This window comes from Oculina patagonica, chromosome 1, assembly GCF_052425735.1.
Source record: "Oculina patagonica isolate OP01 chromosome 1, crgOcupat, whole genome shotgun sequence".
In the NCBI taxonomy this organism is placed as follows: domain Eukaryota; kingdom Metazoa; phylum Cnidaria; class Anthozoa; order Scleractinia; family Oculinidae; genus Oculina; species Oculina patagonica.
Window position 1 is genome coordinate 36,624,242 of NC_135758.1, and position 13,580 is coordinate 36,637,821.

The window sequence follows — 13,580 nt, forward strand, 5'->3', positions numbered from 1 at the left end:
GTCTGACAAGAATGAATATATTCATACACTTCTCTATTCGAGTAGAATAAAGATTAAAAGAAACTTTCAGTCAATAAATGGAAAATCTTTTAGTAGTTAAGCTTGTATTATAAAAAGGAATTTATCCAGTAATTCGGACTGGGCTGATCAGAAATCAAACCAAATTTCCAGGCCAAGAGATTTGTTAACCATACAAGTTAATTTGAAGTTTGAAAAAAAGGAAACATAAAAAAAGGTAACATGAATAGCATCTTCGAAGTTAAAGCCCAAAGGCTGAGAGTTGAATCGACTTAGTTTATCCCTATGACACACAACTTGTTACGCAAAACATTCGGTTGTTGATGATGTACAAAACGATTTTCTTTTGGTCTAAAATTTCAGGCAAATTACAATCAGTCGCTTCCTTAAAGTCTCATTTTACGTGTAATTCTGAATTTTATTTAACCAAATATACATCAAATGAACCCCCTGTGTATTTTTCAGCTGTCTAAATATCACACCCTGTATGTACTTCCTTGGTCGTTTGCTGTTGCTCTTTCTAAGGAGCTGCCAACAGCTGCCTCAAGCAAATTGCACTTCACAATTTGAGCAACGGTTTTCCCAATGCAGAATAAACTTGATACATAAATAAGTCAAGACATCGCTTAAAGGGCAACTGGAATTAAAGATATCAGACAGTATCCAATTGTGCAAAACTAAATATGAATCCCTATTAACTTCACATGACGCACTACGAACGTTCAGTTTACGTATACTTACATTTCTAAGTAAACGAAAGTGAAAGGCACGCCTACCTAAATTGAAATGCTATGGGACTTTTTTGTTAAGATTTTCTTTTTCCATTCTTAACTCAGTAAGATTTTGCCCGTATTCGCGATTCATAAATTACGCGCTGAAGTAAAAAAGAACCCAACTTCAGCTATTCTGTTCACTTTTGTTTTGTGACTTGGTGAATAACTTCCTTTGAGAAAAGATTGTGTTCAAGTTTTGTTTTAGCAAATCTTCATTCGCTATTGTATCCCTGGGTCATGCTTCAATAAAGTACGCGTTGCTTGGTAGCCATCTTTTTTTTTAAATCTAGGTGTTCGTTTTAAATAATAATGTCTGTAAGTGCCCGCAACAATGACTTGAATTTGGATTAAAAAATTATTAAAGAGCATCGATTGTTGGCCGAAAAGCAACATTTACGACCACAAAATAAAACGAGTGAATTGTAGTTGCATATTCGAGGCTTGCCGAGTTCCCTAAATACACGGGCGGGTAGTATTTAGAGACAAATGGAGACAAATAATGCAATTAGGTAAAGTGGAGATTTCCATCTATTGTGTATGACATTATTACAGTCTATGGAGAGAATTACAAAATGTAAACATTCTGCTAACGTAGCTAGAAACAAAGCAAAATCGATGAGCAAACTACAGTACATCCAGAAAAGAGGGTAACATAAGCCGAAGACTTGCCCACTTTCGCATAATTTTTCAAAGTTCTGAAGGTGTCAACCTATTACCACTAAAGCCAAAAAGCAATCAGCCTTTTGCATTTTAATGCGCAGATCCCTTTATGACGTCCGCTGGGAACACTTTCGCGGAAAACCGCAATTAAGTTATAATAACTTGGTTCTGGCAGCGCTAATTAGTCAGTCTGCACAGCTCGAGCAAGAAAGCAGATCAAGAATCTCGGCAGGCCACTTCAGGAGGACGTTATAAGGTAAATTTCACTCCTTCAATTTTTTCTTGTGTTACGTTCATTGTGCATTTTTGTATGGATCTTCTCATTCGCGCAATTCTTACGGTACTCATGACTGGATTTTTGCAGGGTTTTCTTTCTAATTCCGTCGAAATGCCCAGAGCTTTTCTCGTAAGGAGTCAGATCAAAGAGCAGCCCGAAGGAAGTTTTTCTGCTACAGTGGAAGCTATGAGCGGTAAGATTTTTTTTTTGATTTACTGTAGTGTAGGGTACGTGGATAGCGTTGTACACATGCCCGATAAGATTTATTACCTCCTAAAATTAGGTGACGACTCTTGTCTGCTTGTACTCGTAGTCTAAACATCAAGCGGATCAATTGACTTGTAACTTCGAGCTTGCGCAGAATAACGGAGCTTCATCAAGCAATACTCTAAAAAAAAAAAAAAACTGTTAGGCCTTTTCGCCTTATATTGTAAAATTAGCTTGGCCAGTTTAAATTGTGCATTTGCCTGGCAGAAAAATTACTTAATTTAAGAACACTAACAGAAGTGTCAAGTTCTGGAGCGCTTACCATTTGAAGGGAGAAACCAGTTTTTCTGATAAAAAATCAAATGAAACAGTCCTTCCCACTGAAAAGTTTTCGGAAAAAATGGAATAATTAGAGGTTTTTTTTTTTTTTTTTTTTTTTTTCCGGATTTTGGAATTTTTTTTTTTTTTTTTTTTTTTTTCTTTTTCTCTCTCTTTAATCCTTCGGGGAAAAAAAAATTTTTTTTAAAAATTTTTTTTTTTTTTTCTTTCTTTTTTTTTTTTTTTTTTTTCCTTTCCCGGAAGGAGCCCGTTTCCACACAAGTGGAAAGCGCTCGATTCTGGTCATTTTGAGAGCGATGAGTCATTGCGCAACAGTTGCGCTCTTGTTCGCGAAAGGCCTAGGACTAGTATTCTTACTAAATTTTCAATTTTGATCCATTGCATCTTCTGCTAAGTTAAAATATCTTTAAAGTTTTTAATCAACGAAAAAAAATATGTATTTTACGAAAAGTAATTTTGCTCAATTTTTTCGGGCGCTTTTCATTAGTAAGAACTGGCCGTCCGTCCGGTGGTTTTGAATGTGAAATGGACCTTTCCCACGAGAGTTTCCCACAAATCTACCACAACAATGTCTAATATTTATACGTTGACTGATTTGTCACAGGGCAAATCTGACTATTAAACAACGAAAATCTGTTCTCGAATCAACCGGTCTGGCTGGCCAGTTCTAACTAATGGAAAGTGCCCTTTTAGATTCGAGTTTCATTTCACTCAGGTTATATGAAGTTTTTCTTCTGTTCAGAGTTTAACTTCCTAATTAAAAAAAATTGACCGACCAACTAATTACCCTGTAACTTTTTCCAATTAATTAATAAATTAACTAGTAAATTAATTAATTAGGTCCTTAAGCAGACCACAAATTTCATGCCTTTTTCTGCTCTTACAAGGGCTTCTTTTATTAGGGTTAACAAATAATGCAATTATTTTGGAGGCAAGCGTGGCCGAGTGGTTTAGGGCGCTGGTGTTGTAATCGGAGGTCACCGGTTCAAGGCCTGCCCTTGCCACTAGCTGGATTTGTTTCTCGGTTGTCCCGAGTTTAAATCCTCGGTCACGCTTTGTATTAGCACTGGTATGCATCCTGCCAGTTGGGATTTTTACCTTGTTATGTTTTTTATTATTTGTTTCCTATGTTTCAGTGGCATGCCTGTAAACTAGCTATCTCAATGAGATATGAAGCTAAGTGCATGACCACTATAAACACATTTTTTTTTTTTTTTTTTTTTTGAACGAGGTTAAGAAAAATATCGAGAATTGTCAGTGGAAAGCAGAGTTTTCGGTTTAGCAGAAATTTAAAATCGTTCTCTCTCAACTATGGAAAACGAGCTACCATATTTCTCAGAAGTGGACACAACTACACATGAGCAGAACTCATTGTTTGCTGCCAAATCACTGTCAGTCGGTAATGTAGGCATTTATTTGCAGATCACGTGGTGGGCTTTCGGCCAATGAAAAAGGGGGAATGTATCGAATGAAAATTACCTTATTATAGGAAATTAATGCTTCATGAAATTAACGCGAATTCGGTTAGTTTTTGTTAACGTTAATTTCCCCGCCGCTAATTAAGTGAAGCGTTAATTTACATGACTTAAATTTCCGTTATTTGGCCCCAATTTCTCGATACAGTCCAGGCTTTCTTAACTCCTAGGAAAAAGCATTATTGTATCAGGGTGGAAATCAGCTGTCAGAAGCGGTGAGATTTGAGAAAGCACCACGAACATTATTTCTGTTTAAGATTATACGCCAATAGTGTTGAAATAAACTTGTTCCTGTTGTAATTTCCTTCATTTTGAAATGTTCCCCTCTCTCGAGTTAATTTCCTTTATTGGAAAGTAATTTTCTCTTCAATTCGCGTTAATTTAACTCGCGTTAATTTCAAATACCTTAACTAACAATGTTTTGCAAATAACTACAATCGCTTCCTTTTCTTGTGTAGTAACAAAATTATTTAATTTTCGTTAATCGGTAATATCTTTTCCAGTTTGCAATTGGTTGAAGTAATTACACAACTCCCTTAATTACAACTCATTTGGAAGTGAATTTCGTAATTGAACACAATTAATATTTGCATACCTCGGAGCGAACGGTCTCTTGATTTAATTAGAGTAATTAAAACTCATTTGGATATGCCATAATACGATTTTCAATTCGTAAATATCATTCCACAAAACAAGCCTGATGCAGATATTCTGAAGAGTTTTCTATGCCACATTCGCTCAGGTATCCGGACGGAGCTATTCGCTTGTAAAGCATAAGGTACAATGGTTATCATGATTGATCTTGTCTGGTATGACCACTTTTACTATTTTGTAGAAGAAAATAATTCTCTTTCTTTCTTTTTTTTTCTTGCTTTATTATTTAACACCACAGCACTACATTACATTATGCGACAACACAATGCATTATTTCACACTTCACTCTTTACAAATAATCTACATTACACTAACACGTTGTATTACATTGCGTTGCACTGCACTAAGTTATGTAAAGCTACTAGAAAACAGGACTCAATGTTAAAAATATGAAATGTAACTCGAGCATGGGACAAAGAAAAATTCTGAGTCCCCGAGGGGAATCGAACCCATGGCCTCCCAGATAACGGTTGGGCGCTCTAACCAACTGAGCTACCAGAGACTCGTGGTGAGCTGGGCTTTTTGCTAGGTTCATATTTGACACGCGTCTTGCAACTGCAAGCTCAGCAATGTCGAAAGCATGATATGTGTAATAAATGAGAGATGGTTAATGCAGCTCGGTGAAATAAATGAGAATATGAAATGTACTCGAGCGTGGGACAAAGAAAAATGGACTCAAAGGACTCCATGTTATTCTTCTTATATTTTCCCGTTTTTTATTTTTTATTTTATCGAGTTACATATTATGTTGGTGTGATGTCTCACGCCTTTACCGACAAAATTAAATGTAGATGTAGATCTCGTTTTGACGTTGATTGCTGTACATCGTTTACAAATCTTAATGCGCAGGGTGAACAAGTAATTTTCGAAACGGAAGCATATTTACACACAGAGGAAAAATTATAACAATTCTTGTTTTTAAGTTTAGAAAAGGTTTGTAGTTTTTCAGTGTCCAATTCCTCAATATTTTCATATTTTTTCACAGCACGCAGTTTAAACCCTGACGAATCAATGGCGATGGAAATAATGCAACCACCATTTCACAATTCGGCGTTTTCTGTTGTCGACCGAAACTCCTTGTATCATTGTGATCCAGCCGCGCCAAGCATCTATTGCCCATGCCCAGTACAGCCACAGTTTTACAGCCAGATGACGCAGTTTCCATGGCTACCAATGACGTCAAACAAGTCAATTACATTGCCGCCCTTGAAGCCTAGCCTCGCAACCGCGCCACGCCTGGTTTATCAGCACCCCCGTCAGCACCCCCGCGAGTCCGTTATTTGTCCTACAGTCAGCCGCACATTCAGCTGCAACCCAATGTTGTTCGAAAAAAGGATTACCTTTAAGGAGCCTGTCAGTGGATTGTACCCTAGAAGAAGTGTCATTCAACCGCCTATGTCGTTCCACAATGCCGTTTCCTTCCAACAAAAGCTTGAGCATGAAGGAGTCGCATCTGTAAAGCAAGAAGAAGATCAGCACCTTCACTTCCAAGGCAGCTCATCCGCAGCTGAAGATAACCAATCGGCGCCAGCCTTTCATCAGTCACCGCATCTTACCCACACTAAAGAGCTGAAGACTGGACCTAACATCTGTTGGGACCACCAACCTGAATCTCAAGAGTCCTTCACAGAAAGCGCAGTAAAGGTTCCTCAAGAAGATCAAGGAAATAGAGAAAACATCCCGTTCACCGACAACTTGTCCAACCAGCAAAGAAGCACTCCAACGCAAATGACGTCAAGCGAGATTCAATTTCAAGAGGAGCAGCCTGATGGTTTAGACGCCAAGGAAAACAACAACTCTGATGAAAAAGAAGCAATTGGTCCTTTCCAAACAGCACATTTTCCTAACACAGCAGCTGTATGTGGTCAAGAAAAGATTGGTCATGACCACCGCCATCGTCCAAAGTCCAAGTCCAAGCACATGTGCGATGAGTGCGGCAGAACATTCACTCGTTCCAGTACTCTCATCACGCACAAGCGCATTCACACTGGGGACAAGCCCTTCGTCTGCCAGCAGTGCGGCCGCGCCTTCAGACAGCTTGGTAACCTGTCCCGTCATCAGTTGACTCATACAACCTCCAAGCCATACATTTGCCAACAATGTAACAAGGCATTTAACCGCGCTTCCAACCTACACACGCACATGCGCACCCACTCCGATTACAAGCCATTCAGCTGCGATTTTTGCGGAAAGCGGTTCCACCAGAAAGTTGACATGAAGATTCACCGCTACACGCACACAGGAGAGAAGCCACATAAATGCCAGAAATGTGGGCGGGGATTCAAGCAGCTGACGCACCTGACGTACCACATGAGAACGCATTCCGACGTGCGCATGTACAAGTGTGAGTTCTGTGGCAAAGGCTTCAACCAGAAGGGAAACCTCAAGGCGCACGTGTACCGTCACACGGGCGAGCGACCTTTCAAGTGTGACATCTGCGGTAAAGGATTTACACTGGCTTCCACGCTGAACACGCACAAGAGAACGCATGCGACTCACAAACCATTTCAGTGCCAGTACTGCGAGAAGGCGTTTTACCAGAAGAACGCTCTGAAATCCCATTACATCGCGTCGCACCCCTTTACCGGAGGAATTTCTTTGCTGTAAATTAAGCAGTCGCTGAGGACAACCAATGAAAAACCTGTGAACTTTGAGAATACTGAATAAGTGAGGAGTGACTGAAATTTTTTAGGAGAGAAAATGGATCATAAGTTGTAAATAGTGCCTATAGAAAGACTAGGAGCTAGCCGAAACTCAAATTAGCGCTAAAAGGAGTAAATGAAAATATCACGAAGTTGAATTCTACATTGTTCTGAAACTGCTCCAGTAATTAATATTATAGATTTTCATATCGTTTTTGGTTCCTTTTAGTTAATTTTGGAATGGCTTATTTATGCAGTTCGGTGGTTTTTTCAACACTGTTTATTTGTAATGGTAACGGATACATGTATTTGAATTTATAAATAAAATTTTCTTCCTATTTGATTTGCAGCTGCAGTCCTTTTCTTATGACTGAATCCTTAGGTAAAGACTAACTAAACTCATAAAGTTATCTCCGTTTTCTACCGGGTCCGGCAGTCGATCAGGTTCGAGCCCTGTTCGGGATCGTCGTGTTCTTGATCTAGAGCCTTATTCTCACAATTCCTCTTCTCTACACACACGCCCCAAGGATTGGAATGAACTTTACGTATACCTAAGATGAAGTTTACGAGCATTGAAAGAAAAAAAAAAAAAACAATGAAACCCCAAAAAGAGAGAGATGTTTCAATCATTAAAAGAAGCCGACTTACTGTTTCTAGTTTGATCTTTCTTGGTGTTTACAAGCTTTTTTTACAACATATTTACATGAAGCATACTAAACCGACGTTCCATATCCTCCTTTTCAATTTTTTAATCAAAACGATGGTCACTTTAAATATGTTTCCTTTGTGTTTGTGCATCGCTCTAAAATCGGTACCTCCTAGCCTTGAAAATATTCATTACAAAGAAGAATGCTGGGATCAATTTAGGTTTCTGGGAAACTGCTCACCACCCCCCCCAAACCTAACATTTTGCCCAAAGCGATAAGTAAGGGTACCCGCGGGATCAATTAGCGGGAACCCCCCCCCCCCCAAACCTAACATTAACCCTACACGGGCATGTAGGGGGAGGCCAGAAACTAAATGATCCGAATGCTGCTCTAACTTCGTCGTGAGATGCAAGTCCCGTGAGGCATTTAGCTGGAATTGCCAGCCTTTGGTAAAATTAATAAGAAACCGATTTGCCTGTAATTCCGTTCAAAATATCAAAAAAAGTTTATCGTGGTAAGAGATCCCCGAGAAAATCGATCGGAACATCACGCCCCAATTTGTTATTCGAATGCATGGTTTAACACATATTTTTTATCACGATTTGTAGCATTAATTTGAAACAGAAAGAGTGAAATAAGTTCAGCATTTATCTGTCAAGGGACGCAGAGGCTACTACAGAGTGACTTGCTTTCAAGCGGGCTTGGGAGTAGCCTGCGAATACAGCCGCCTCTCATTGGCCGGGAGCAATGAGGGACAGCTGTATTCGCAGGCTGGCTTGGGAAATGATGGGCAGGGAAATTTGGGAAAGGATTTAAAACTAATATAAAGCGTGGTGGACAAATTTCCCTTGAGGGCCCGTGTGGGGGAGAGAGTGCCAAAGGCCATTTTCTTGGACAACAGCAGAGACACAATTATAAAATTGGTCTTTTAAATCATTTCTTTCCTCCAACCAAAAATGTGGAATTATTTCGATATTATTTTCAACCCACACAAATGGGCAAAAATGTTCTTAGATTGTTCAGTTAATCTTCGCGCCCACAGCTAATTTTACAAATGCAAAAAGGACCATGTACATTTTGTTCTATAGTAATTTCTAGTTACTACGGGCTTTATGGATGGTGTATTTATCTCAATCACTAAAAGTGACCATGTTAATGATACATTAAACTCTGGTTTTAGTATAGTGCCATCCTAGGATGGCTGACAAAAGTATACTATTCTTCAAAACGACATAACTTTGCTTGTCGTTTTATTTTTGTTTCGCTTTCCTGGCATAAGTGTACAACATGTTTCCTTCAGTCTAGTTTTACTGAGAATCGTATACAACTTCGTCCTCGTAAAAACGATATTTATTCAGCATCTTCTATGAATGGAATAAATTGTAGAAAATTGGCTCAACGTGATAATAATGATATATTCTTTGTTGTTAAAAGATGCACTGCGCCAGCGTAATATGAAAAAACTCCAAATTTGTTAGTATCGCTAGACCGATTTGTTTTAACAATTTTCACAACTGGGCACACCCAAAAGTGGAGTGGAATTGACGCTTGTAAAATAGAGAGAAATATAAAATATGTCGGACTACTTCTCTCTTTAACTTTGTAAATGTCATACATAAACGCCAGCTTAGTGGGTCGCCCTTACCTATCTTATCTTGGTCGCATTCTACATTAACCCTGGCAATCGCGAGAGTTCTACTTGATGTTGTTTTTACTGGACAGCCAAGTTAGGTTAATTGTTTCTCGCTTTAGTACGCCACGAGCCGACTAATCTGGCTCAGTGGGAGAATTTCTTCACGCCATTGAGCCAGTCATATCGCAAGCGTTCATACGACTGACATGGGAAGTTACGATTAATTAAAAATAGATTTGCGTTGGGAATTAATATTTCCGAAGTCGCAAAAAGAACAAAATATTACATAATTTATTTTCAGGACTCCAACTGTTCGGTTTGATATATAAAAATACATTTCTCAAAGAGTGGGTTTGTTTTTTTTCGTAAATACAAACGTTCAATATGGCTTCTTCATTTAAGACAAAAACAAAATATCCCTAGGGCTTTTTCCTGAATGATGATCTCGGTTACTAGACGATTCAGTTAGCCTCAGTTCAGTTTTACTTTGTCTTCATCAGTTTCGAATCAGTTGAGAATGTGCAGGGCTGTTGCCAGACTTTTGGCATAGACGAGGCAAGATCTGCGATCACCAAAGGCACGAGTCGGTAGGGGGAACTGGAGGCACGGTCCCACAAAGTTTTGAAATCTAGAAGCTCTGAAACGCTGTTTTCAGCATTTTTCATAAGATATATCTTCAAAAAAAGTAGTCTTGTTTAACTGGGGATTACTTTCCCAACTGAATGTATTTTGCTATCTACGACCCTGATGTGCATTAATTATAAGTGATTTCTAGATTTCAATGTGGCTTTAGTCATGCAATAAGCAAACGATGAAACTGCTAAAACTGATAGGAACGACTTGCCTGGCTGCCACAACCTGAAGGCCTGAATCGAAAGAGACAGTGATCAAAGTGGGCTAGCCATCGGATACCTCGAATTTACGCATTGTTGTTAATTTAGCTGGTTGCATGTCTTGCATGGGCTCTTCCTAACTTGGCTTTATAGTCTTGATTCTGTTGTTTTCTTAAAGAAAAAGAAGTACTCATTTTAACAACTTCTGAACTGAATTCCTCTTATAAGCAAAAAAAATGTAGTTGCATGTTAGAAAAAAAATGTTCATACCGAGCCCGGGCGCACCCCTTAACATCTCATATATTTTTATCCATAAGTCAATACAGTGTTCGTTAAATTATTTTGGATAAAAAAAAAAAAAGAAGAAAAGTCCCAATATTATCAAGTTTCCTCTGAGGCCTAAAGAAATGTAAGAATTCTTTTGTTTAGAAAAATTCAGTAAAAATGGCTTGTCAACTTCGCGAAAAGAAAGTTGCATATCGGTTTATTTTAAGGTGCACTTTATTTTATAACGCGCGGTCAATTATGGTTGGAAAAGTACGATTTAGAGTATTTAGAGGAAGCTAAAAAGGTATATAAAAGCATTGAAAAGAAAATTCATTGAAAATGTTTTATTTTAAAGTAGTTTAGGGCATTTGCAGAATGCACATGACCTCTTATAAGCCCTCAAAGGAAAACTGACATGAATGTTAAATAAACTCAAGGGTTCTCGAATTGTACGCGTGTTGATCATTATAATTACCTCATAATCTACATTTGCCAAAACTACATAAATGGCTATATAATGCATAGTAATAGGATGCAATTACTTAAAGTTCAAAATTTATTGTCCCTACTTGAATAGCTTCAGTAAAAACGTGAGAGTTAAATTGTTAAATTGCAATATTTCACTAAAAGAGGATCGGCATTTGACATGAAACATGCGAAAACCACTTCTATCAAGTTCGAGAATCCGGGGCCTGCCCACGCATTTTTTAATAAAAATTAATGTCGCACTTTGATTTTTGCTTTGTCGTCACTTTCAATACATAGTAGCGAAAAGGACATTTTATTTTAGGAAAGAGTAGATATAAATAAAACCATGAAGCTAAACACAAATAATTAAAGTAAAAGATAAATAAATGTGTTGTTTACAGATTCTTTCACGTAGCATTATTCTGCGTACGTTACGTATTTTGTCGGTAGTTCTATGAAGTTTTGTTATCTTTCTACGAATCCAAATTGCCGTTCATTAAGCTAGTAGGTGTTTCTAAGATAAGTTTTTACATTAAACACTGTATTTTTGCCAGAAACAATCGCAAATTACTCTCAATTTTGTTCAGAAGAGAAATGTTTCGAGATCGTTTTGTAACGGCTTGTAAAAACTTCCCAGCTTAGCAAACGTCAATTAGTCCCATCCGTACTTGAAAGCTAAGAGCTTACCTCTATGGAGATTAATTTGCCATCTATACCACCTGCATAGAAACCTTGCTTTTAACTTATTTGCAGAAACAAAAATACCGTACTATAAGTCCTTTATTTTCTTCTTATAACTGTGAAGGCGGTTAAATGCGTAGGATAGTTGTGAATAATCTGGTTTAGTTTGATCACTCAAATATCTAGCAAAATCCGAATGCTATGTATTATTTAGAAAACAACTTCGATTATCTTGTTATGTATGCATTGCCCAAAAAGAGAAACACTCTTAAAAAAAGTTTTGCATTCTTTCCTGTTATGACAGATTGGAATTTTTCCGCATTGTACCACCGTGGGCGTAAGGCGAACTGATGCGGTTTACAAATCTAATTAAATTTCTTTTAACAAAGAATATAAAATGAGGAGCGACATTTAAGTTAAAATCATCTGAAGATTTGTTAATTTCCCGCTGGTTTTCAATGAAGATGCTCTGTTTGAGAGTAACGTTCGTTTTTTTGTTGAGCGCCTCTGTTGTTTGCCAAGCTTTCAGGTCTGAATTTCAACGCCACAACACAGGTAGGTGTTCAAATGAAGCAGAGAAAGATCCGACAATTCAGCCAACATTGTTTTATTTAAAAATAAGCACAGGTAATATTAGTTCTTGACAGTTGCCTTTATAAGTTCTTATAACTTCTATTTTCTCTTACAGACCCGTTGAAAGAAGTGAGTAATAAGGGCGACAGGGACGATATAATTACGAAGCAAAGCTCTCCAGAAGAACGCTCTTCAAACAGAACGAGGGATGTTCCTACCGTCAAAGCCCCACCCCGCCGACATGAGGCAACCCACAGCGAAAAAATCCCAACTGGTCACGAATTTTTGAAGTACAAGAGGAAAAGTATCGTGGGATCAGATGATAGAATTCGTGTACATGCAGCAGCTACCCAACTCCTGCCTTTCAAAGCGGTCGTCAAAGTCAAGATGAGCGCCCGAGATGCTTGTTCGGGAGTTCTGATTGGACCTCGTCACGTCCTATCTGCAGCTCACTGTTTTCACAACGGCATTGAGTTTTCAGGCTCAAAACGCGCGTTAAACATAGGCGTTTTGCAGCGTAATCAGCGTTTTAATTGGTACCGTGTCAGAGACGTGTTTCTACCGCGCGCTTGGTACGACACTACGCCCATGAATCCAGAATTCGATTACGCCGTGCTGACGCTTCGGCGCCCACACGGACGACCGTTTCTTCACATCAAGTCCTTTTCAATGAAGAATCTCCTCCCATTTGGTAGTATGCACTTTGCCTGCTTCCCGAACGATAAACGAGAAAATTCGATGTGGTATTCGTCGTGCCCAGTCGGATGGCAGCCGAATAGCACCGCCTACCGAACAGTGATCATGAATAAGTGCGACGCGGCCGGCGGTTGCTCGGGAGCTGGCGTTTATGTGCACACACGCAGCGGCAAAAATCGATATGTTATCGGAGTCTTATCGAGCACAGTCAACAGGAAATCGAAGAATGTAGTAACACGTTTGACCCCGAAGAAGGTTAAAGAAATATGTGGTTGGATAGGATGGTTGGAAAAATCGGGATGTCGAAAAACAGCTTATTTGTGAACTGAACTGAACTTGTTCTGTGCGCCATAGTAAGTGAAATTAGGATAAATAGGAAGTGAAATAGGGTCAATAAATAAAGTTGCTACTGTATAAAGGATTTAATTCATGGACAAATGATGTAAAAAATAGAATATGTTTTTTTTTTCTTGAAAACAATTAAATAAAATTAACACTGAATTAAAACTTTGGCACGTTTATTCTTTTCTAGTGTTGTTGTTGCCGAAATGTTGATGCAAAAGTCAAACCTATAAAGACAAGCTTATTTTATATGTGTCAAAAACACCGTTTTAATTACTTTTGGCTATTAATAAAATTCAAAATACCCATTAAAATAACCTCATGAGGGGAAAATATAGATTGCAAAGATCCGTTTTTATCCGTTTTGACGTAAACATCATTATTTCTTTTTTTTG

The 13,580-nt window shown here is 38.3% G+C and overlaps 2 protein-coding genes across 2 annotated transcripts; both read left to right on the forward strand.

Moving 5' to 3' along the window:
* Positions 1–5,414: 5,414 nt before the first annotated feature.
* Positions 5,415–7,010, forward strand: LOC144627983 (uncharacterized). Its single transcript, XM_078486014.1, has one exon. The coding sequence runs from the start codon at positions 5,415–5,417 to the stop codon at positions 7,008–7,010; it is 1,596 nt and encodes a 531-aa protein (XP_078342140.1).
* Positions 7,011–12,243: 5,233 nt separating this feature from the next.
* On the forward strand, positions 12,244–13,272 carry LOC144646796 (serine protease 23-like; the record flags this gene model as incomplete). The annotated part of the gene is made up of 1 exon (XM_078506489.1): positions 12,244–13,272. A coding segment is annotated over one exon (924 nt), but the record flags the coding sequence as incomplete, so codon positions are not given.
* Between the last annotated feature and the right edge of the window lie 308 nt (positions 13,273–13,580).

Excerpts from the sequence above, each read along its gene's own strand:
- LOC144627983 (XM_078486014.1), top strand. The coding sequence starts at position 5,415 with ATGGCGATGGAAATAATGCAACCACCATTTCACAATTCGGCGTTTTCT.